The 25852-nt window shown below is 39.7% G+C and overlaps 2 protein-coding genes across 9 annotated transcripts in view; both read right to left on the bottom strand.

Moving 5' to 3' along the window:
* Positions 1-3049, bottom strand: part of vegfd (vascular endothelial growth factor D) — a 14366-nt gene extending 11317 nt beyond the window's left edge. The window contains exon 1 of the mRNA XM_064327102.1: positions 2938-3049. Within this exon, the coding sequence (XP_064183172.1) occupies positions 2938-3024 (87 nt within the window). The 5' untranslated portion in view covers positions 3025-3049. The remainder of the gene's footprint in view (positions 1-2937) is intronic.
* pir (pirin) lies at positions 1067-25852 on the bottom strand. 8 transcript variants are annotated; one of them, XM_064327106.1, is made up of 10 exons: positions 23535-24290; positions 21754-21846; positions 16411-16491; positions 15562-15768; positions 10788-10872; positions 10106-10150; positions 9795-9877; positions 9352-9418; positions 4640-4775; positions 1067-3141 (listed from the first exon to the last, which is right to left on the bottom strand). In XM_064327106.1, exons 1-9 carry the CDS (start codon positions 23625-23627, stop codon positions 4660-4662), a joined length of 870 nt encoding a protein of 289 aa, XP_064183176.1. In that variant the 5' UTR covers positions 23628-24290; the 3' UTR covers positions 1067-3141; positions 4640-4659. The 8 variants fall into 8 exon arrangements, 6 of the variants coding, with proteins under 6 accessions (XP_064183176.1, XP_064183177.1, XP_064183173.1 ...); XM_064327107.1 differs by having other exon boundaries at positions 1067-3055; XM_064327103.1 differs by lacking the exon at positions 1067-3141 and adding an exon at positions 25763-25852 and having other exon boundaries at positions 3948-4775; positions 23535-23643.

The raw sequence follows: 25852 nt of genomic DNA, 5'->3' as shown, positions 1-25852 counted from the left end.
CCAGGCTTGATTGCAGCCAACCCTGTTGAATCTGAACCTCAATAATTCTGAACCTTACCATCAAAGTAGTCACAATAAAGTTCCACTATACCACAATCAAAGAAAATTCCAGAAGAGAAAATAAGTTGTTGAAATATATAATTGTTGAAAGGGTTATAAATGCTTCAACCCAAAATCAGCTTCTGTACAGAATATTTGGAGGGTAAAGTATGCTGTACAATGTTATTGTTCCTCTCCAAATCAGTTCTACTTCTTCAACCTGAAATACAAAAATATAGGCCTTGAATTTGGTCCTGGATTAGGAGAGTTGTATAATGTATGAAAGCCCACTGGATTTACAGCCAGACTGCCTGGAACACCAGTGTTAATGGAGGAATAATCAGCGAACCACTGATGACTTACAGCTGTTTGTGGGCGGACCTGATGTCAAGGACCATCACAAATTACCCATGCCAGAAAACAATAATACAAAAAGATGAGAGCTCTGTCTCAGGAGATCACAGGTGGAAATTTCGACATCTCATTGGAATAATAATAATAACTTTATTTGTATAGAACCTTATGAACATAGGATGCATCACAAAGCGCTTCAGAGAACATAAGAGTATCAATTATCAAGCAATTATCTAGTAGTTTTATAGCAATAATATAATATAAGAAAATTAAAATAATTAAAATAAATAAAATAATAGCTCTGTTTGGGCAATTTCCCCCCAGCTCATGTCAAAACATGATACCCACTTTGTTGCATCCGCCCACGTGTCTTGTGGTTGCGTTCGTTTGTGAGTTGGGCAGCCCCACGATGGTGGTCTCCCACCCTGCAGCGGGCCCACGGGGAACAGCTGGGCCCAGGAAGTTGCCTGCTGACGGCGGGGCTTCCTCCAGCCACCTGTCCAGCTACGCCCGAGGGCACAACACGCCGGGGCGGGTCAGGAATGGGAAAGCCCTCACAGAGGAACCCTGCTGTGGTCCACTGCGCAAGGTTTTACAACTGCAGCACTGCGCCGTGACACAGCTGCGCCGTGAACATGTTCAGACCAGAGCACCTTTCATTTTTTTCCCACAATGAGCTACTGTGGAGAGCCGTCTCGGGCTAATGCTGGGAGAGCCGGCACAGGAAGGGCTGGGGAAAGTGTGCTGCTCTCTTTCTTTTTCTAGATTTACTGCCCTTGGCAGTGTCAGCCAATCAGGCAAAGGTGCTCTGGCTGGGCAGCTTCTCAACACTTTTTGAGCTTGTAAAACATGCCATGCTGATTAAGTTCCTTCATCACTAAAGTAAAAGAAACTATACAAATAGTGGCCTTGTTTGTATCTCTCAAATAAGCAGAGCCATGCCTTCCACAAAACTTGGATGCAAATTACCAGACATTCTGGGTGTTTTATTAATATTAACCAAATAGCATCACAAGCTATTTACTGCATTGCACTTTGGATCCGATTTTAAAATATTTGTTTCGTTTAACCATTTGTTTGATTGACAGTAACTGCAAAGGTTGTAGGTTAAAAGAAAGAACAAGAGAAAGAAAGAAAGAGGAAAGGAGAGCAGAGGTGAATCCAGCCATCGTTTTACGAGATGGGAAACCCACAGAAAGGATGGAAAAGTCAAACTGCCGAAGCCTGGGACAGGAAGGGCTGTCATGCGATATGAAAACTGGGCCGCTGACGCACAGCTCTGTTTGGGCGATTTCCCCTCAGCCCGTGTCGCAACACGAGCACTTTGATCCATTCAGCATGTTTAAGGCTGAGACGGGCTGCTTCCACTTAAACCAGACAAAGGCAGCAGAAAAGGGAGGGGGGGGAGTCAGGGAGTTTTCCAATTGCAATTTAAGGCAGGGAAAAACCAGGAGCTAATGAGAAGCAGGGGCCACAGGCGAATGGGTGGGGGGAGGGGAGGGGAGGGGAGGGACTGGATGTGTATGAACTTCAAAAGCTCCGCTACCTCAGGGCGCTCTCACGCACATTCACTCACGGCCTCGCTGAGCTCTGCTGCATTATGCTCTATTAACAGAAACCCTAAGATGTCATATTTTCTGGGAACCAGCTCCAAAGTGTGCTTTCTTTTTTAATTAATTTGCAACAATTACATAAGAAACAGCAACAACACAAAAGCTGACAGAGGCTGAATTATTTAACCACTAATATCTGTGACAAATTCACAGGGGAAATCCTGCTGCCACTTATTTATTTCCTCAAATATTCCTGACCTGTGGAACTAAAATCTGAACCTGGTGGTATTTTACTCATTGGTATTTAAGTACCAACATAAATTTAACTTGAGTATTTCCACATCATAAACAGCTTATGATATTCCCTTTAGCTGCTTAAGGCACAATTTTACTGCCACCAATTATACTAGATACACACAGACCGCAGGTGACATGAAGGAAAGAGAAAACAATAACAGGAATTCAAATAGAAACTTTTGAAACATTATGCGTACTGCTTTCTATGAGATTTCATCGTTATGATATTGTCAAGTGATAGTTAAATGCCTTTAAGCCACAGGATACTTCGGACTGCTGTGAGGATCAGTTTAATTTCAGATATGGTCAAGTTTTTCATTCTGACTCAATGCCGTTTCTTCTATTATCAGACATACAGTATATCACATTTCTAGTCTGAAATGTAACTGAAATAGTCTTTTACGGTTTCTGAAATATATCCTCCTAATATTTAAGACTACAACATGATTTACAAAAAAAGACATTACTCTATACAAAATGCAAAACAAAAACACATATTTCATTGTGGGATAATTCTGTTTTCTGTAATTCCTCTAATTAGCAAACAAATATAGCAGATTCCTAGTCTGATAACAGAGCTGAAATATATAATCCTAGTATCTAAGACAGAGAGACTCAAACACGTTTAACAGTGTAAGTTGCTATAAAGTGGTCAGGGTCGAGTGAAGCCAGGCATGCGAGCGCGATCTCTTACTCTGTGAGAGCCGCGGTCCTCCTGCGCCAGCAGCTTTGCGCAGTAAGCCACCAGCAGTTGCACCACCATGAGAGAGCGTGTCTTCATCACTGCTGCGGTCTCCTGGAAGCGTCCTGTACTGGGATCAGTCGGAGAGGCGTGGCTTCGCTCAGCAGGAGATGCAAACCAAGGCTCCGATGCAGACGCAGAGGCGCTCTTACAAATCTGCGCATGAACAGAGGGTAAGGGGATCCTGTCCTGGAGCACAACCCGGTGCAGAGTGCGCACAATAACCCAGAAATAACCAGAGAGCGTAGCTGAAGTGGACTGCCTGAGGTGCTGCCAACACCAGTGTCCACAGGCGCTCCTCAGGACAGCTGAATGAGGAAGTGGGAAGCCCAAAACAAACCTACAGTAAATAACTCATCCATGTCCCTACCCAAGTAAAGTTCCGTTGTTTATACAGTGCAAAATGGGGACAGCTTTGTGGGCCAAAGCCAAGGACACGAGACCTACTCCTCGGTCAGTTCCCATCCTTCATGGTCCTGGCAGTGTTAGGACCAAGCTTCTTCCCTCTCAGGGTTTGATTAGCTGTCTCTTTATCGCTGTGTTCCCAGTGTTAGTTGTACCCAGCTTGTATGGACTTGCAGAGGAGCATATGTTTTAAATGTGAGCCAGACCTCAGAGAGGGATCAAATAGCTTTTTTATTCTGGCTCCAATCCCACCCAAGCTGATTGCCTGGACAAGACTGGGAGGGGAGGAGAGCACTTCTGATTGGTAGAGCAAGGCATCATTCTTTTTTGTCTGAAATGAGCTAGAAATATGAGATGGGCCTCACCACTGCTTCAATTGACAGCTCATGCTCAAGAGAACTGCGTCACTGACCAAAGAAGAGCGAACTACTCTGATTGTACAACTCAGACTGCGGAAGTGGTGGTGCTGTAACCAATGGTTTGCATATATCTGTGTCATTGTGAGATATTACACATTACACTACAGGATACAATTAAACATTTAAAATGAATACTAGTCCTTTTAAAATTATTTATCTTGCAAATTATCTTTGGATAAAAACAGCAGTTGCTTCTTTCATTCAAAATCAAAGTTAAAATTAATATTTTTTTCAAATGAACTTTGTTTTAAAGCTAAATTTTACAGTGATTGGATGTGGTGATGATTTTCAAGAATATTTGTAGCTAAACACTGATGGTCATCACTTTGCAGCATTTGATTTGTTTGATAAAAGCTATTCTTCAAAATTCAACTGTTTCTAGAATGTGAAAATGTTAACATAGACATGATATAGACATGATAATGCCTCCTCCTCAGATGACTTCATGATTTTCACAATTTCAGTTCCAATTTAAATCCAAATTGTAAACAATAAAACATATAACTCACATTCTCTTTATGATGCAATTACAGCATTCCTATAGATACAATTAAATAATTTCAGGATTACCCGTATGACTGCCCAATAAAATATAAAAATACTGGAATAAATTTTTACATCATTACACTGTTACCTACACGGTTACCTTCTATTAACAGTGCACTCATCAAGAAGAGACAACAGAAAGTTGGTATTAAATAGAAATTAGCATTAAACTTAAGATCAATAACCTTATTTCACACCACAGCTTGTTCCAACAACCAGAAAATGAAAAATAATTCTTGCAGCAATATAGAATGTATAGGCAAGCAATATAAGTCTTCTCATACATTCGTAACTTCCTGGGCATTCAGGAATAGCGAATGGTGGATTGCCATGTCTTGGCCCTCTCAAATCCATTGGTCCCAGATCTATAGTCATTGATTGCTTGGTTGATTTCATCTTCTGTGTTCATAACAAAAGGACCTTGAGGAAAGAGAAACATTAATCTGAATTAATCTGCATGTTGACACAGCAAACATTCTAATTTAATTTTTTTTTTAAAGTTAATGAAAAAAAATGTATCAGTAGCAAGAATAATTCATAAGAACACGAAATACTATGAAATGGGTCTACTTTTTTCCTCATTTAACACATGGAGCAAATGCTCGTACATACTGTATCACGATCCTGCTGCATTCAGCAAGGTATGTATTTGTGGGATTTGGTTCTCAAAGCAGGCGTTTTTCGATTAACACTCAATTTAGTTTGCCGCTAACAAATTATAAATGAACGGAAGTGGTTTTTGTCAGGGCTTCTGCAAAGACTTAATAGACAGATAATAAATACACGGATATAGCTACCTAGCTACAGTATTGGTCTTGTTGATGTTACTGATAAAATGATTAGCATGCCAAGTAATCGTTACAATGTTACATGGATTGTTACTGAGTTGTAAAGTAGCCTATACCACCAGCTGGCTAACATTAACTAATATACCGTGACATCTTCATATACATACTATTTTAACACCAGTTTTAGCTTTCAGGTGAGTGAATTACGAATTGTACTATAGGCACACCTCTAAAGTGTCTTTAAAAAAATCATGCTTACCCTCGTCTTTTGTAACCATGTATAGAGACAGGATGAGTGTGCTTTCTAATATCTAAGGATTTATGTTATCTTAGAATATGTAATTTGTAGAGTCATTTTTGACGACTGACTTGTCTGGACTCCCCAGCTAGCTGCGCATTGGTGCCTCCTACTTATACATTGCCTTTGGCTGCCAGTTACAGGCAAAAACAAACAGGCAAAGGTTCATTTGCAAACTATACACAACTATACAGCATGCACTGGTTCAGCACCTGGTGAATATTACTATATTACTATAATATTACTTAGTTTTTATCAGTTTTTCAGAGGCCTAATGTATTATGCTGCTGCAAATTAGCAGAATCAGAGTCATATTTTGGGATAAATTCAAGATCAGCAGTCCAAAATGGTAACAGAACTGGCTCCACTGGCCCATCACATGGCTGAGCCACATTAGGATTAAGAGATTATGCCAAACAGAACAACTGTTATCTATTTAAATTTCAACCCTTAACCAGGTCAAATGAGAAGTCATTCATTTTTTTAGTGACAACCTGGGCAATAAATATGGGTACAGAATGCAAAGGACTGAGCAGAGAGTCAGACTATGTAACTGCCATGGCACAAAATAAAATAAAATAAAATAAATGTATAAATAAATAAACAAATTAGTCCAACATCACACGTCCAGCCCTGCAATAATTAAGCAATAACTCACAACAGACAGGTGATATAATCACAATATACCATGGCTTGGACTGAGTTACTTTCATGACACGGTTACCAACTATGATAATATAGATATTATAGACACAATCCAATTAAAATAGTTTTGATCAACAATTTCGTTACAAGAGTAATTTACAAGAAAGTAGCTCCCGGCTGCCCGCACATAGTGTCATGCGGTTGCTATGCAATGTTAGTAAACTCTGGTTCTGCCAAGCTTGCTAGCATTAGTGAGCTAACAAGAGTTTATGCCATAATGATGTTTATTTCTATGTTCCCATTAATTGTGCAACCACTGAAAAACTGTCCAACATCATTTTTTAAAATTTAACCTTTATTTACCCAGGGTAGGTTCGCTGAGCACGGATGCTCTTTCGCAGGAACGCCCTGCTTCACACTCATACAAGTTCACACCCGGGAGCTGCCCAGTACAACCACAGTCCTCTATTGTTGGCCACTGAGCAGCTCTACTGCAGGGAGAGAACATTTTATTAGCCAATTAAATCAGGGGATGATTAGGTGGCAAGTTTTTGCGAGAGACAGATCCGGGATTTTAGCCAGGACACCAGGAAACCCCCTACTCTTTGCAAATAGTGTCATGGGATCTTTAATGACCACAGTGAGTCAGGACCTCGGTTTAATGTCTCATCCGAAAGACAGCATCTCCTACAGCACAGTGTCCCCGTCACTGCACTGAGGCATTGGGGTTTATTTGACCAGAGGGAAGATTGCCCCCTGCTGGCCCACCAACACCACTTCCAGCAGCAACTCAGTATTCCTGGTGGTCTCCCATCCAAGTACTAACCAAGCCCACACCTGCTTAGCTTCAGCCAGTCGGCAGGAGCAGAGTGCATGGTGGTATGGCTGCTGGCTAACAGTGGCTATCAGTGGGATCACATCGTGTAGGTCTACTCAATTTATTTGGTGGAGGAGGCGCATTGCTCAGCGTGGTGAGGATTCTGCTCGACCTTCTCCAGTCCCCGAGTTTCAATAGAACTGGAGAGAGCTCTCACACCTGTGCCCGCTTACGGACATAATGTCTCTCGCCTCAAGACCCACATCAGATAGTTTGAAATGTTTCCATTTTGTGAAAGGGTTTTTTTATTTCGACTTGAATGACTGCTTAGCCTTGGAGTGATTGAAATAGAGCTGCAAAGAAGCAGTAGACATCATGCTGCTGCCCGACTTGTCTAAAACCTTCCTAAGTTCTCACATGTCACGCCCCTGCTGAGATCCCTCCACTGGCTACCGGTCGCCACCAGGGTCAGGTTCAAAGTCCTGACCCTCTCCTACACTGCAGCTAACCAGACAGCCCCCGCCAACCTACAGAACATGATTCAATCCTACATGCCTGCTCAACCACTCCGCTCTGCTGCAGCAGGGCGACTTGCACTCCCTGCCATCCGGGTGAATGGTTTTTGGTCGTCCCAATCACAGAGCTTCTCTACACAAGCTCCCCAGTATTGGAACGACAGTGGGTCAAAAGTTTACATACACCATGTTGACTGTCTCTTTAAACAGTCTGGAAGATTCCAGAAATTGATGTAATGACTTTTTAGAAGCTTCTGATAGGCCAACTGTCATAATTAGGAGTTCATGGGGCACCTGTGGCTGTATTTAAGGGCATACATTTAGAGCCACTGTCTTTTTGCCCTTGATACCATAGGAAAATCCAAGAAACTCAGCCAAGACCTCTGAAAAAAAATTGTGGACCTCCACAAGTCCGGTACCTCCTTAGGAGCAATTTCCAAACAACTGAAGGTACCACAAGCATCTGTCCCAACAATTGTATGCAATATAAAAATCACAGACACTGCATCGTTCAGGAAGGAGGCACAAATTATATCCCAGGGCTGAACAAACTTTGGCCCGAAAGGTTCAAATGAACCCCAAGACAACCACAAAGTAACTGGTGAAGGAGTTGGAAGCATCAGGTAACAAAGTATCTACATCCACCATTCAGAAAATCTTACATCGCCATGGCCTGAAAGGAAGGAAGAAGCCCGTACTACAAGACCAGGATAAAAAAGCCAGAATGAAGTTTGCCGGTTGATCCCCAGGACAAAGACCTAGCCTTTTGGATGAGTGTTCTGTTTGGCCAAAATGATCAGCGCTGCGTATGGAGGATAAAGGGTGAGGCATTTAATCCGAAGAACATCATCCCAACTGTGAAGCATGGGGGTGGCAGCATCATGTTGTGGGGGTGTTTTTCTGGAAAAGGGACTGGTACACTTCAGAAAATAGATGCCATCATGAGGAAGGAGGATTATTTACTGAAGCAACACCTCAAGACATCAGCTAGAAAGTGCAAACTTGGTCGCAACTGGGTCTTCCAGCTGGACAATGATCCTAAGCATATCTCCAAAGTTGTAACAAAATGGCTTAAAGGCAACAAAGTGAAAGTATTGGAGTGGTCATCACAAAGCCCTGACCTGAATCCCATAGAAAATTTGAGGACTGAACTAAAAACCCGTGGCCGATCAAGGAGGCCCACAAACCTGACTGAGTTACACCAGTTCTGTCGGGCGGAATGGGCAAAAATTCCGGCAAAGTATTGTGAGAAGCTTGTGGAAGGCTAACCCAAGCGTTTGATTCAAGTTAAGCAATTAAAAGGCACCAAATACTAACAAAGTGTATGTAAACTTCTGACCTGCTGAAAATCTGATATATTACATAAAAGCTGAAATAAATCTGTCTCTTAGCTATTATTTTGAAATTACCTCTGATGGAAATAAAGTAGATAGCCTAACTGACTTAACACAGGAAACGCATGGTAACATGAAATCTGTGGAGTTGTGAAAAATTGAGTTTGAATGTCTTTAGCCTAGTATGTAAACTTCTGGCCTCAGCTGTAACTTTCTGACCTAGCCTATGCTTACTGTGTGAACTGGATTTAATGTGTTCATGGCTATAGATAACTGTTACATAATGAGTACAGTACCTTATCGGACCTACGTTTTGCCGTTGTTCCAATGACCTTCGGTATGCACTTATTGTATGCCGATTTGGATAAAAGCATCTGCCAAATAAATGTAATGTAATCATAGCCACATGATATACGGTTATTATACCATGGCTATTAAGATTTTGCCCTTCCTGTTTTATAATGTATACATATAAGATACATATATACAGTAGGTTTTCCAGAGACACCCAATGTTACCTTTTCTGATTTATTAGTAATATTTCTAAATACATTTTTTTATAACAAAGTCAGTCACTTTGCCTTTGGATGCAGTCCTACCATGTCGAAAAACTGGCTCATTGATTGGCTCTCCAGCAATCAGGACAAAGTGGGATACCTCAGATGTCTATGAAAAAAGAAAACAGTTCTTATTCTATGGATGCTGTAGGATTTGTAAATACGTAGTTGGCAGGAAAACAATATTCCAACTTGCAAAGGTGTAGAACAGGTATATCAGTTAGCACACTGCCTGTATTGTTTATTTTAAACAGACTCCTTAGATGATCTTGATCAAGGCTATGGATAATTCTGGAAACAATCTTCTGGAAACAATCGGGATTAAACATTGTTTACACCATTTGACCTGTTTGAGAATCTCTTTTTCTCATATTTCTGTGGGGAACTGAAAACTGGCTTTGTGCTGTACAGATATGTGGTATGCCCTGTCAACATGCTACAAAGTGGAAGCTATTTCTACCATTCCAGTATCAGCTGAACAGTACCTTATTTTCAAATTTCACATGGTCTCCATCATTAAAAACCACTGTGTGATGCGGTTCTATTATTTTCTCCTCATCATCAGGGCCTTAGAAAGAAACAAACAAAAAATTAATACCTGCAAATATTACATGACTGAAGTGCCATTTCATAGAGGTGCCGTATTATATCATATTTAATAGTACAGCCTTTTCACCCACTAAAATTTCGTAGATGCCAGATTTATTAAAAACATTTTATTTAACAGTGCTGATAACTGTTTGATTGCATGACTAATGTTTATTTCAGAACAAGTAAAAATGGAAGCTTGACTTACCAACATGAACAGATCCTGAGAGCGTGTACATGATTGTGGTCCATCCTATAAAAATGAAAATGAAAATAATTTCCAGTATCAGAAAAAATAAATCAAATGCAAAACAGAAAAATCAGTCCGAAAACACTAAAAACTAAAATGATATGCATTTAAAACACTAAGGTCAACAGGTTCAAAGAGCTTTACAATAACAATACAACCAATAATAAAACCCCATATTTAAAGGAAAGCCCAAAAACAATAGAACGAAAGCATACTCAAAATTTATGTAAAATTTGTAAAACATGCAAAAGCTAGGTCAAGGAAACTCATATGCCAGACAAGAGCCCCCTTGTTGAATCTGATTTAAAAAACATCATTTCAATGCTTTAATGCAAATATTTCATACTAATGTCTACATTTCATCTGTGGTCCCTGGGCAAATAATAATAATAATAATAATAATAATAATAATAATAATGTGGGTAACAGTACAGTTATAAATACAATAGTCTCATCAATTACAGACAATCATTAAACATCACGGGTAAAAAATAATATGATCAATAGGACCAGATAGGAGCAGATAGGACCAAAGTTTGCTCTAGCTATATCAGTTGATGGATGGTGACATCCCTTATATGCACATTTTATGACAGTTAAGAGATAATCCAGAAGACAAGGTGCATCTTCTCCTTCTTACCCAAAGGAACTGGTTGAATGTGCTTTGCTCCTTGCTCCAGTTTAAAATCAAGGTAGATTGTTGGAGTTCTTGTGTAGATGTTTGACTAAAAGGAAAGAAATAAGCAAATGCACATTGTATTTAAATGGCATGTTACCTAACGGGATAACAACCTCCCTCATGTCGTTTTCTATAAGACAGATATTTTTATTGTGCCTTTGACAGGAGGCCTGGGGAGCACACATTCCTTGCAGCTGGGAGGAAAATGTACTTGCAATGTTACTGAATGTTTCCAGGGAAATTTGTTGGCTGAGCGATCACTCTAGCAAAATGGGAGTACACCGTCTGACCAACAATAACCCCTCTAAACAGCATGAACATTCAATTGTCCCAGCATAACCCCACCAGGAAGCCACATTTGCATCTGAAATGTAATGAGTCTGTCCAAACAAAATCTGTTCTAAATTTTCTGATCCTGCCTGATACTTGTGTGAGTCTCATTTATGTGGTAGAATCACATGTCAGCCTGTGGGTCTTGTTTTCAGACAGTGAAACAAAGGAGCCTTAAAGACTGTTCTGGGAAAAACCAGACATGCAGTGTCTACCTTAATTTGTCCATGAAAATAAGTGGTAAAAAACCCCAAAATATTCTTAATTTACCTCAAACATCACTGTTTGTTGCTGATCTTGTATTTAAATTTGTGACCCTTGAACTAACCTATAAAGTTCTGTACCTATAAATGTCGAAAGTACAACCCCAATTCCAAAAAAGTTGGGATGATACATGAAATGCAAATAAAAACAGAAAGCAGTAATTTGTAAATTTACTTTGACTTGTATTCAAACAAAAACAGTTGATTAGGTAAAACATGAAATACCTTGGTTTTATACTGTTTTTGTTTGAATACAAGTCAAAGTAAATTTAAATTTCTGTTTTTATTTGCATTTCATTTACCATCCCAACTTTTTTGGAATTGGGGTTGTACAATGCACAAAGTTCATTACAAAAGTGACGGGTATAGCACAATGAATCAAAATAGAAATTTGTAATGCAATCAACTTTGTGAAACATCAGCAGATAGAAAACAGTGACAGCTCAATAAATTAAAAAAATAATACTGACAGGATATGAGTATTTGGCCATATATATGTTATATATTAACACACAATAACCTCTTCATGACAGAAATTTGAGTTTGTACAGCATGTGGCAGGCATAGAGTATATACCTTAATGACGATTACTGCAGATTACAATAATGTGGTGAAGACAAATGATCACAGGGAATCCCTGTGATTCTGCTCTGCTGATACAAGAGCCCAGAAAAGAGGCTTGTCAATAGTACACTGGGCCTACGTCATTTTACTATTCTTGTTATCAGCATAACACTGGCTCTTCATAAAACAGGTTGTCTTGATCCTGGACCACTGGCTCTCCTGCTGTACTGCTTAAATAATCCCTCCTTCTGCAGCTCAGCTGATGTATGACAAGCTTACTGACAAAAACAATCACTTCAACAGCAAAGTTACAAATTTAGCACTTAATATGTGTGTATGCATGTGTGCGTATATGCGGGCGTGTCACATTTGATATCTGTGACACTGCAAATGAAAAAACTGTATAGGCCTCTCACTGCACAAGCTTTCCCATATAAACAATCTGCAACACACTTAATAAGATTCACTGGCCTGTGAAGTAGAAGACAAATAAAATCCACTTGAGCATTAATATGACCCACTTTCAGCCCTCAGAACAGTGACCACAGTGGTTTTACTTGAACAATTGAAAGAAAACATTTAGCTATGGAAAACAAAGCCAATGCTTTTTTCCATGCAAGGGATTTTTATTTGAAGCTGCTATCAATTACGCTCAGTAAACGACTCCACATGCACTTCTGTATAAAATTTTACAAACACAAATAAAAGTCAGGGAAGAAAGGATGTGGTGGTGCGAACAGAAGCAGTCAGCAGAATCCCTACTCTCGATAAAAGTCACTTATTAACCCGGCTGCGGGTTTGATTCCTTGCACAATGACCGCATGCTACATTAACATTGCCGTACCAGTACTTCATCTTCCTCAGGTCACACATAAACTAAAAAAGTCAACTGCTATAAAGGTGAATTACTACCCAGCAAGCAAGCACATATTTGCCTGCCATTGGCAACAGTTGTCGACCAGGGTTATGTAACTCGACTCTGTGATCCACTAGCAACGGGACCATTTACCAACTACACTATATGACCAAAAGTGTCCGGACACCCCTTGGTCCGGTGCTGTTTTTCATGGTTTGGGATAAAGCCTTTAGTTCCAGTGAAGGTAAATCTTAATGCTACTGCATTATATCACATTCTAGACAAATCTGTGCTACTCCAACAGTTTTGCCCTTTACTGTTTCAGCATGACAATGCCCTTGGGCACACAATGAGGTCCCTATAGAAGTGGTTTAGCCGAGAACGGCGTGGAAGAACTTGACTGGCCTGCACAGAGCCTGGACCTCTACCCCATCCAACACCTTTGAGATCAATTGGAAAGCCAATTGCGAGCCAGACCTAATCGCCCAATCAGTGTCCGACTTCACTGATGCTGTTCTGGCTGAATGGAAGCAAATCCCTGCGGGAATGCTCCAACATTTAGTATAAAGTTTTCCCAGAAGAGTGGAGTTATAGTTATAGTAGCAAAAGGTGGACCAACTCCATATTAATGCCCGTAATTTTGGATGAGATGTTGGATGTCAGGTATCCACATACGTTTGACCCTGTAGTGTATTTAGTTTTCTTTTGACAGCTGATCTGTATCTTGAGTGGCTGCTAGCAGGCTGCTGTAATTCTAAATTGCAAAATCCTGGTGTTCTGACTGCTGAGCCAATCGCATGACACTGAGGGGCAAATAATGTTGTCCTTGGCTTCTTGCATTCCCTCTTCCCTGGGAACCCACAGGCCACATTACTGCATTACAGTAGATAGGAAGAAACTATAGAAGGACACTGTCTATACACCATCTAACCACTGTCCAACCACTGAGACACAGACAAAAGTGAATACTTTCCTCTTGTTATAAGGAAAATAGAGCCTTGCGTAGGTATTTCTCAAGGCTGCTTAATCCTGTTGCATTCAAGGGTCAAAAAGTTCTCTTAGTGTTATTTTTTCAAGTCAGACCAAAGCTTTAATATGGTATGAATCCACTTAGTTGTCAGGGACAACATTTCTTTTATTCCTCTAAAAAAGAAATAAGCAATACACTGAGAAGTGTAGAACTGTGACACGTACAGACGGGAGACAAAGTCAAGAAAAACCTGAATAAATGATTTGAGAAAAATGATGAATGCTGATGCTTCCTTTCAGGTGTACTGCATGATACTATTAAGCAATTAACATCCTATCATGCCCTGTGGTATGTATAAAAATTTTGAGCAGTTGACCTCAATTTTGAATCAAAATGGCAAAAGGAAAAGATGTAAGTGACTTCAAAAGAGGGTTCATTATTGAGGCATGCATGGCAGAAGCTTCAGTCACAAAGACTAGCTCGTGTTTCAATAGGAATAGTGAATAAAATGACATCTGCATTTAGATCTATGAGAAAGACATAAGCAAATTATATGGCAATTATATTAAATTGTGGTCAAAAGTGCACATTCAATAACCATGATGCTTGTGCATTAGTGTGATATGTAAGGAAAAACAGAAGAGCAACTCTTCCTCAGGTGACTGAGAATGTCAGTGCAGGACGTGATAAGACTGTCAGCAAGAACAGTCTGTTGACAACTACATAGAGAGGGCCAGTATAGTAGAATTGCAGTGTGTAACCCCTCATTACAAAGATGAAAGCACGTTGAGAGTTCAGTGGTGCAAAAACCATAGGCAGTGGTCTTCAAAGATGTGGAATGAAGTGATATGGTCAGGATATGATCAATTGATTCATCCTTCACCATATTCTGGTGGGCAGGTGCATGTGTGGCTTGCACCAAAAGAACAGTACAGGCCTGAATGCTTGACCCCTACAGTGAGGGGGTCTGGTGGCTCTGTTATACTCTGAGGGGCATTTTCCTGGCATGGTTTTGGTCCACTTGTCCCCTTAGTGGGAAGGGTCACTGCAAATCAATGCAAAGTTATTCTGAGTGATCACCTTTATCCTATGATGCCTCATTTTTATCCTGATGGGAGTGGTTTCTTCCAGGATGACAATGCCCCATTGCTATGCTATAACCTTTGCAGTCACCAGATTTCAACCCAACTGAACACCAATGGTAGATCTTGAACCGATGTGTTAGACAGCGCTCTCCATTACCATCTTCAAAACACCAAATGAGGGAATATCTTTTGGAAGACTGGTGTTTGATCTCCAGTACAGTTCCAGAGACTTGTAGAATCTATGTCATGGTGCATTGGAGCTGTTCTGGCAGCTTGTGATGGCCCAACACCTTACTAAGACACTTTAGGTTTCCTTTGTTTTTTCCTTTTTTTTCCCTTTAATTTGTCACCCGTCTGTATGTACTTGTTACAGTACATTTCTCCCTGCATACAAGCAACCCCTCTGGTCCAAATTTGCTGGCAGTCTGTCTACACAAGCTACACGTGTAGTGCCCTACTCCAACACAATGCCTGTGGTTGGCAGGAGGACTGCAGAGCAGATAGAAAAAGTGAATTGGTGTCTTGCATTTAGAGATTGCATTCATTCGATAGATAATCTTATACAGAGTGACTTACAACCAAAGAGAATGTGAGTGCATCCACTTTATATGAGCAGCAGTGCAAGACTTGGCTAAGAACATTCCCTTTGGGCCTGCTAACTTCGCACCTTCACTCCCAGAGCTTCGCCGGAAATGACAGCCACAGTGACTCCACTCCGGCTGGGTTTGGGGACCTCCTGGCTCTTCAGTTCCTGGTACTGGGGCTCCACCAACTTCTCTGATGCCCTCAGGTTCACCCACAGCTGTATGCCATGCATGGGCTCATCAGACACAGGCATTTCTGCATGGACCACCCCCCGGCCCGCTGTCATCCACTGAAAAACACAGAGGAGCGGTGAGCAAGGGAGCTCCCCAAAATTTTTTGTTCAAACTTGCTTAGGTTTTTGGAAGGCCATCAATCCATGTGCAGTTCATATATGAATCAACTCATTCTCATTTATTCCCAAAGGCATCAAGGACCAATATGAGCCTATTTCCCCCCCAAAGAAAGTATCCACAAGAGGGTTTAAAATGACACTTTCCCACCCAAGTGTGGGAAAATTCCCTCTGTAATGATAGAGTTCAGAAAAGCATACTGCAGGTGTGGCAATCGTATGAAGGACACAGAATCAGTCAGTCAGTATGAAGGACAGAGCCAATCAGTACCCGATTTTATTATCCCCTGTTCCACTACCCTGTAAACTGAGCTTTGTATTGTACACTTCAGGGTTAATTAAGGCCAGTGGCTTCTGATTAGCTGGAGTACAGTCTCTGAAAAGTTTAGAATTCTTAAGTAAGGCTCCTTCACTTCACTAAGGAATTTCCAGCTGTGTGTGTGCAGTGTGTCCTTTATAATAATGGCAGTACATTGAGGAGGTGTCCATACGATTCCACATTAAACTTTCAAAAAGCAAAGATCTATTGATGCTATATACTACCACTGTGGCAAATATCTCAAGGCAGGTAATACTTTTCACCTGCAGATCTCCAGGATGAAGTTTTCCACTGTGGCCACAGAAGTCTTCATGGGCTGAACATCCTTGTAAAAGGTACGTAACCTGCATTTTAAAGACAAATCGTTATTTTGAAAATGTAGGAAAGCTTGTGGTGTCTTCAGTGCCAATATTACATCATATCCATGTGAGCTTAGGTGAATGTGACTGTGTTTTTGTGTCTTAACTGGTCACACAAGTATTGGTACGCACTCATTTTTCTATTCACATTCACATTAGCACTGAAGTGAATAGCCATTAGTCTGCAATTGGTCCATCCAAATGTCACATGGTTGGTTGCATCACAGTTGACCAGCCGGGGGTAGAGTTCAACTTTATTTTCCTATGCCTATTGCGCATGGAAAAGATGAAAAGCCTAGGTGTTGTTCACTGCCCGTCTTTGGTTTAGGCTACAAAGTTTGAGAACTTTGTAATGGGCTAGAAACGAGCAGCCTATGTTTCTATGAACTATAGTGCTGAAACAGAACTTGCTGTTTGTGTGCGTTACCGAGTACGTTCACGAGTGTTTGCTGTCCCTGGTCTTGATCTTGTGTGTGTGTATGTATGTTTTAAAAATACAAAAAATGAATAATGCAATTTTGTGGCAGGTTTTGGGCAGGTTTGCTGCTCTGACTGGGTGGGTACATGTTTAAAATCTGGCACCACTGCTCAGTAGCGAGGAGTGACATAAAACAAAGAACACAGAGTTTGTTCTGAAACTTTTGAGCATACAGACTACAGTGTTCAGCTCCGGTGGTTCGTTTTCGAAGGTTAGCACATTTTTTTGCCATTTGGAGTATTGCCTACTTTAGAGTATGAATAGCCATTAGACTGAACAGCCCTCAGAGAGTGAATCATCATGCATTTTCCATCAAAAACTACAGAATGGTGATCTATAAGCTGGGAAAAGGCCAAAGCAGCAAAAGAATATCCTGCTTGGCAGAGGACTGCAGAAATATAATAATTATAAAAATTGAGGAATAATATTAACCTGCATGGTTTAATCTATCATCTTTTGTCCATGCATTTTCTGATTGACAACATAAAGCTTCCATTTACTAATGCCTCCTGCTCTGCTTCTGAGAAAATGATGGACTCTTGCAAGGTTTTCATAGATGACTTCAGAATTTTCAAAGGTGAAATTGCACAACTGGCAAAAAACCTGTGATATTCTCCTTCTTGACGAAAATGTGGATGATAAATGTTTGGATGACCGCTCTCATCTCATCTCTCTCATTCCTTGAGGAATTTGTTCACTTAAACACAAACAACTTTTTTGATTAGAACTAACCACGTAAACCTACCTAAAAAAACATATGAAAGAGCTAGCCAGTTAAATAGCAGGACATAAATTTGACAGCTAGATTAACAAACAACAATCCAGCTAATATTGGTTTACTTCATACAGCATCTAGTTATACTACATTGATCACTATAAATAGCCAGACGGTAGGCTAGTTCATAGAAGGCAAGGTAAGTCATCTCTTTCTTAAGGATAGACTGCCACCTTGTGGTTTTGCTGGAAACTACATGGCTAGTCGCTGTCTGAGCATGAGTGCAAATACGAGTGTCTATGCCAGTGGTTCTCAACTCGGGCCAGAAAGGGCCGGTGTGGGTGCAGGATTTTGTTCCAACCAAGCAGTTACACATATGATTCTACTAATTAAGGTCCTTAGTAAAGACTCCAAATGTTGATTAGTAGAGTAGGTGTGTAACTGCTTGGTTGGAACAAAATCCTGCACCCACACCGGCCCTTTCTGGCCCGAGTTGAGAACCACTGGTCTATGCGATTGCCAATGCCAGTGAGTGTGAGTGGCATAGCAAATGTGAATGAGGGTGTCCATGCAAGTACCAGTATGAGTGTGAATACAAATGCAAACACCAGTGTAACTGTAGTGTCAATGCAAATACATGTACAACAAAATAAGACAGACAGTTGAATGCAATCATAGACACGCAAGCACAGACAGATGATATAATGTTGGTATTGATGCCCCCTCCAAGGAATATAATGGTTACGCAGAAACTGAAGTAGGCCTACTCCTTAATTATGCTTTGATGATCTGATTACTGGAAAGTTAAAACTTAGTCGCAACTGGGTATTCCAGCCGGACAATGATCCTAAGCATACCCCCTAAAGTTGTAACAAAATGGCTTAAAGACAACAAAGTGAAAGTATTGGTGTGGCCATCACAAAGCCCTGACCTGAATTCCATAGAAAATCTGCACACTGAACTGAAAAAATTGTGTCCGAGCAAGGAGGCTCACAAACCTGACTGAGTTACACCAGTTCCGTGGGGCACAAATTCTGGCAAAGTATTGTGATAAGCTTGTTGAAGGCTAACCCAAGCGTTTGATTCAAGTTAAGCGATCTAAGGGCAATGCCACCAAATACTAACAAAGTGTATGTAAACTTTTGACTCACTGAAAATCTGATATAGTATATAAAAACTGAAATAAATCTGTCTCTTAGCTATTATTTTTAAATGATCTCTTATGGAAATAAAGTAGATATACCCTAATTGACTTAACAAAGGAAATGTATCGTAACATGAAATGTGTGGAGTTGTGAAAAATTGAGTTTGAATGTCTTTAGCCTAGGTGTATGTAAACTTTTTGCCTCAACTGTATTGGTAAATGGACTGCATTTATATAGCACTTTTATCCAAAGCGCTTTACAATTGATGCCTCTCATTCGCCAGAGCAGTTAGGGGTTAGGTGTCTATTGTCTATCTAGGCAATGCCGATATAACGTAAGTCATAGAACTCCATTGTTGTCTAAAAAGCATTAAAACAAGTCAAAGAGACACACTGTTGCTTTGGTCAGCATAATTGACCATTACAAAGAACCTTGCCTTCATAACGATTGCTTTTGATTGTGACACGGCACCAAAATACTGAAAATAGTGCCCATAAAAATGAACAATTTGCTCCATTTTGAATTAAATCTGATAAAAAAAATACACTGCCCATGTTTTTCATGATAATAGGTGGAATTTTCTGAAAATTAAAATATGTATTCCTGAGCTGTACTCAATCACTCTAGCGCACAACTGAAATGAATGGCCTTCCTCATTGCCAAAAATGTCCAAAAGTTCAGATAATTAGACAGAAACATTTTTGGTTTTGGTATTTTCATAGGATATGTTGACGATACTAAAAAAATGAAAATTCCTGGTGTTATCATTTAATTGGTTAAAAGTCAGAATTTATAGGTCACCACTGAATTCTCCTGTGCATACTGGGGGCGACATGTCTGACAGTCGGAGGGTTGCCGGTTCGATCCCCCGGCCCTGGGCGTGTCGAAGTGTTGCTGAGCAAGACACCTAATCCCTAATTGCTGATTGGTATCTTGCATGGCAGCCTTTCACTGTTGGTGTGTGAGTGTGTGTGTGAATGGGTGAATGAGAGGCATCAATTGTAAGGCGTTTTGGATAAAAGCGCTATATAAATGCAGTCCATTTACCATTTTAATGAATTATTTACTTATGCGTGTGTATTTATGCATGTTGATTGTGAGATAGAAAGGGTACAGTAATTCTAAAATAAGGCTGAAATCTTTCAGTTCAAATGATACTGCGCATGTATATACATAAGCCCATCAGATAAACGGTCTATGACAGTTTTTGCTGGAATGGACGCTTCCTGGGCAGCAGAAGCACAATCCCTGTGCAGCTTCAGTAAGACTTTGCTTTGCAATCTAAACACGTAAGGCTGCTCAAAGACCCTTTGAAGTTTTTATCCAGCAAAACTGGATAAAACAAATGAATCAATGTTCCAACAATTCTGCAGATATTCAGTGACACATCTGGGTAAACTTTCACAGATGTTCACCCTTAGGAAAATAACCTGCTGGCGCACTGAAAGATACCATTGTGTTTCCAGTTTCTTTGTTCCAACACTGAATTCAGAGATACCATATAAACAAGCCAGGAGGGGACTGACTGACGTACAAGGTTATGATATATCTTTGAATGTCATCTTACTAGTCACCTTGAGTTCTGAATGCTTCAACAGAGGCAAGAGGCAAATGACTGAGTCACTTGAATATGCCATAGTGTTTCTTTCAATATGGTTTATAACTGTCATAACTGCTGTGACACAAGGGTCACCAAGACTGTGTGAATGTATCTCTCTATCCCAGGGCAGGACAGGATGGAGAGTGCCAGGGGTCCAAGGTTAACAGATGTCTCTCAGAGGCTTCCTGAGCTCCAGCTGAGGACAGCCTGCGATCTCAGAGCCATGCGACCTTGAGCAAACAAGCCATGACATGCAACCTGGGAGATCTGCTACATTCAGTTACTATTGACAATCAACTGAAGATGAAATACACGGTTTTAGTGAAGACACACAAAAGACACCTACAGTACACCAGCGACATTGGAGCGAAACCTTCCCGAACAATAATGGACAAACGGAACATTCATCAACCATTAATTGTGTTTCACACAATTTTAAACTGATTTTATATTTATTTATGGAGGGACGGCCTATTGAGACTGAGGTCTCTTTTATAGAGGAACCCTATTATGGTGTGACTCGCTCTTCATGTATGCCATTTTTGTAGATAGAGGTGTTTCAGGTTTGCCAGGAATATTGCATTAATATTAATTAATATTAATACTAATAAAATTCATATACACAAAACACAAATCTAATCTGTGAAATATGACCATCCATTTATATAATAGGGAATTTAATAAATGGCAATACTTACACATACAATATGTACAACACAATCTTACTGACACTTTGGTGGTATTATGTTGTAAAGATTCATTTGTAGACTGAATCTGTACAATATTCTGCTCATAATTACATTTTTGCTATTTTAGTTTTTGTAGTCTTAGAGATCCACACCAATGCTCAGTTTAATCCATTTTAGGTGTTCTTTGTCCTTGGCCATACCTCATAAATAATCATTAGGACAAACAAACCCATACCTAGTTTCCCAGAGGACATTGCTCTCATCACCTCCAATGTACAGCCATTACGAGACAAATTTGTTAACATATACAACACAAACTGTCACCCATCCCTAGACTGCAGTATATAGTATGTTTATGTTCCTCAGATCATAATAACTGCAGTTGTTAACTCTTACTGTACCATACAGTATCTTACTGTAACGGTAACTACATTGTTTAATGTCAAAAATTCTCTATCGGTAATTCTGGTTATTCTGTCTGTCAGTCAGTCAGTGTTTTCAGTTGGGTGCAACAGTATTGTTCATATTGAATATCTCATACCTCACGGTTGATTTATATGTAATCCAATAACACAAGTGAGGATGTGTAATAAAAAGTAAATTAAACTATAAATACTTACGGTTTCAAAGCCTCTGTGTGGGTGGTCAGGAAATCCTCCTGGCTTGATGACTTTAAACTCATCTAACAACAAAAATGGGTCTAAATTTCTCAGCTGCAATCAAAGAGAGATTGGACATTGTTTTCACATAAGTCATCATGAGGTTCAGCAGTTTTTCCAAAGCAGTCCTCACCATTACTGTACTTTATCACATTATTAATGTTATTGTGCCAGTCATCCACGTCACTTTCCACTTAATGAAGATTGACAGCAATGTTCCCAAACTGTCATGTGCTGCATTCTGCATGGTTATTGGAACCATACACATGACAATAGCACATTTTTATAGTATTGGACTATACCTACTGCATAAAAACTTGCATGTTACAAATTGCAAATCCTTTCCTTAATCAACAAATCATGATGTTATGAATATGGCATTTAGGATTGTAATTCGTTAATTTAGAAGAAATTCACAGGTGTTTCAGGAATTCTAAAAAAATGCCATATCAAAGATTAAAACTTTTCCATTCTCTGCTTTCACTACACCTAGAAATCTCCAAGAATGTGCACAGTGGTAGGGAAAACATAATTACTTATTTCTGCTTAAGCAGGAAACTTGCTGGGGATGCACAACTCCAATTGCATTCTGAAATCAAGACCTTCCTGAACGTTCTGTGCAGCTAACCCCATGCTAGGATGGTACATGGGAAGCCTGCTTTAATATGCTGCTGTGTACTTAAAACTGAAGGCTTGCTGCGATTGACCTCAGCAGTTTCTATTGATTTCCGTTATGCAGCAGCCCATGGCACATACCTCTGCCTAGGCCGTTTTTGGGGGTATCCTGTTTTTATAAAGGAATTTTTCTTGGTCTTCATTAAGCAAGACAGTTTCGTAAGACAGTGTTTTTTTTTTTGTTTGTAAATGTCTATTGTCATTGGGCCTCATTCACAAAACTTAAATTATTCCAATTTTTGTTCTTAAAAATGTTCCTAGGAAAAACCAATATTATATTCATGACACATGCGTAGACCTTTGTTTTTGTGCATAACCCAGGCATATGAGATGATGAATGCTGACTGTTTGTAAATTTTATGCGCAATCCTGTTTATGTGATTTGCATTAGGAAGCAGCCACGAACAAATACAGGTAAGAAAAAGATGATGAATGCCGAAATGTTGTTAGAAATGTTGTACACAGTTTACAATCAAATGTGATGGCACACATTTTGTGAATGAGGCCCATTATGTGTGTGTATATGGATGCATTGCTGCAACTGCAGAACTTATTGAATATGTCTGTATGCAGTGCGTCAGGCAGATACTGGCACAAACAATCACTCCACTTTTTGTTTAACAGTCTGTCTAAGTTCACATTTGCTCCCATTTTCATTTAGAAAATGAATAGTTTTTATGGGGGTCACAATTAACCATAAATTGTATAATTTGCCAGGTGACTTTGCTGATCCCGTGCACACTCCATGATGATATATGCAATCCCTGTGGCCACCTGATTTAGGAAAACAGACAGCAGTTCTCAGCCCTGACCCTAGGTCTGTTGTTGTTTTTTTCACATCAGCAAACAATTCCGACCCAAAAAAACAGACGAGGTGAGTTCATTGTGTAATAAACTGCTGCAATTGTTAAATTAACCGGAATGGAAATCTGTTTTGGAAAAAGTCAAATTGAGATCTCAATTTGAAATGATTTTCAGGTAATTTACCCATGAACTTCACTCCACTCCACACTCTATAGCACATGAATCTTCTGTGTCTCTGAGCATCTATGTTCCAGGACACGTACCTGTTCTCTGCCAATGCTCCTACGCACTCTTGCTCCCACACCTTCTGACTGCTCCACGCTAAGGACCACCTTCCCTACTCTTCGTATTTGCATTGCGATGGTATTTCAGCTCAGAGGGAAAAAAACAACATTTAAAAAAACTACTTTGCAACATTAGGCAATTCAATAAATTGAAATGTATTATATTGACTATATATAAACGGGTGACTAATTAAAGGAAAAATCTGAATAAATGAGTGGAGAAACATAATGAATGCAAATGCTTCCGTACAGGTGTACTGCATGATAAAATTAAGCAATTAATATCCTATCATGCTGTGTGGCATGTATAAAAATGCTGAGCAGGCCCAGTTGACCTTGATTTGGATTAGGATGGCAAGAGGAAAAATCTCAGGGGCACAGCTGTGAGGGTTTTTCTTTTCTTTTTTTAACCTTAGGTAAAGAAGAATTCAGTTAATACATGTGCATTTATTCTTCCTGGTCTTCTTCTGTTAACATTACTGTCCATCAGCTGGACCCTTCTGAGTGTGTACAAAACGCTGCACCCGGAAATTGTTTCATTGCAATTTTCCCACTGGGAATGAACTTCTTGCCATAATATGTTTACTTGGCCCCATACATCTAAGCCTAACTCCTCCTGCTTTGCCTTATTTCCTTAGTGACTATTTTACTTGCACTACAGGCTAAAGGTATTAGGCTACCTGAGTTTTTTTTTTTAAACTTAAGGTAGGTAAGATTTCACTCAATTTAATTACCCCTCCACCACCCTCCCACCCCTCCACCTCCCACTCTGCAAAATGATTGGATTGACTTTTAATTGTAATTAAACCAAATGAGGCTATTTTGAGTAAAGATTATAAGATTATTTTTTTAAGTAAAAGTTGTTTTATGCTATTGTAGGTAGAAATTTAACAAAAAAGTGGTTTTGTTATTCAATAAATGTGCAAATATTAAGTGAATTGTTCTTTACCTAAAGTTACCTACCGGACTGAATTGCAATGCAGATGTTAGAGACATCTAACATCTATCACTAACATTTTCCTTTACCATGCATGTCAAATACTGAAAGTGTATTCTATATTTTAAATTGAGGTGTTTTCTATGGGGTATTGCACACGACAAACCTACTAATTGTTTGTCTGTCAGTAGAAAATGTACAGGGCTAGCAAACATGAATTTAGAAATGTGGCGTTGCAGGGTTAAAGCTACAGTAGCCTACTTAATAAGTAGATCAGTACAGGGGCAGCAGTGAATGTGAACCGTTTTTGAGTTAAAGAATATGGACATACCGGGCATGAAATCATTATCTTGCAGCAGTTTCTATACGACTGGTAATGTTACCAACCAGACCGAATCGCAACGCAGATGTTAGAAATCCATTTTAAAGGTGGCTGTATGTGTACTAACGTTATGGTCTGTCTCGTTAGCAAGGTAGTTAAACACAATGAAAATGCCTAAAGCGGAACTGTCTAATGTGTGGGTGTATTTTATTTCAGAAATATAATGTGTTTCCTGCAAAGATTTGACATGCAAAAGCAATACCCTAGTTTAAATGTTGTATTTTAGCTAACCAGCTAACCATTGTAATGAGTTTAGAAATTTGCTTCAGTCAGAGGAGATATTTGAACCCGGGTCTGTCATTCATGTTAATTTTTCGTTTATTTTTATATTTTATGAAAACAAATCAGGAGATTCTGAACGGTGTGGTAGAGAGCACTAAAACCAGCACCACCTGTAGAAAAAGAGATTATAGTCGACTGTCTACGTTACCAGGGTTCAGAACTTTGGGTTAGTAGTCGATCTTATTTGGACATTTCGTTCGTCAGCTATTGAAGCACGTATTCCGAAGATTCCAATATAAAACAAATTTTATCACAGTCTCAATGTTCATATTAATGAAACTAAACTTCTTTTTTCTCAGAGTTAAAAATATAAAGTTGTCGCAACATAATTTTACATAGTCAAAGTCACGCAAACTGACAAATGACAAAGATGTGGGCTAAACAACAGAATGAGAACTGTGCGCACTTTCGAAACCAATACTCAGAACACACTGTAGCAGTGACTCAGCGTTTTACCTGGCAGTTATCACAATCTTACTGTACATGATCGCGTAATTGTCCAGGTTTACTCCAAACCAGACGTAGCTAACTAAATTGGTAATAGCTGGAAACAGGAATAGGGAAAATGTCTCAGTTTGAAGCCGCATAGAAAAAAATTTCACTTACAAATATACACTGGCTCTTATTATTCTTCAAGTACGAAGCAAGCAACAGTAAGGAAATGGTTGCCAATAAACACTAGGGCGACAGATTTCA

The sequence above is a fragment of the Anguilla rostrata genome, chromosome 3 (assembly GCF_018555375.3).
Source record: "Anguilla rostrata isolate EN2019 chromosome 3, ASM1855537v3, whole genome shotgun sequence".
NCBI lineage: Eukaryota > Metazoa > Chordata > Actinopteri > Anguilliformes > Anguillidae > Anguilla > Anguilla rostrata.
The sequence above is the reverse complement of the archived record's forward strand: the minus strand, read 5'-3'. Positions and strand labels throughout refer to the sequence as shown.

Excerpts from the sequence above, each read along its gene's own strand:
- pir (XM_064327103.1), bottom strand. The coding sequence starts at position 23,627 with ATGCAAATACGAAGAGTAGGGAAGGTGGTCCTTAGCGTGGAGCAGTCA. Across the intron at positions 9,419-9,794 it reads ATGTGAAATTTGAAAATAAG|ACATCTGAGGTATCCCACTT; the intron begins GTACTGTTCAGC and ends CTTTTTTCATAG. Across the intron at positions 4,776-9,351 it reads TGAGCCAGTTTTTCGACATG|GTCCTTTTGTTATGAACACA; the intron begins GTAGGACTGCAT and ends TCTTTCCTCAAG.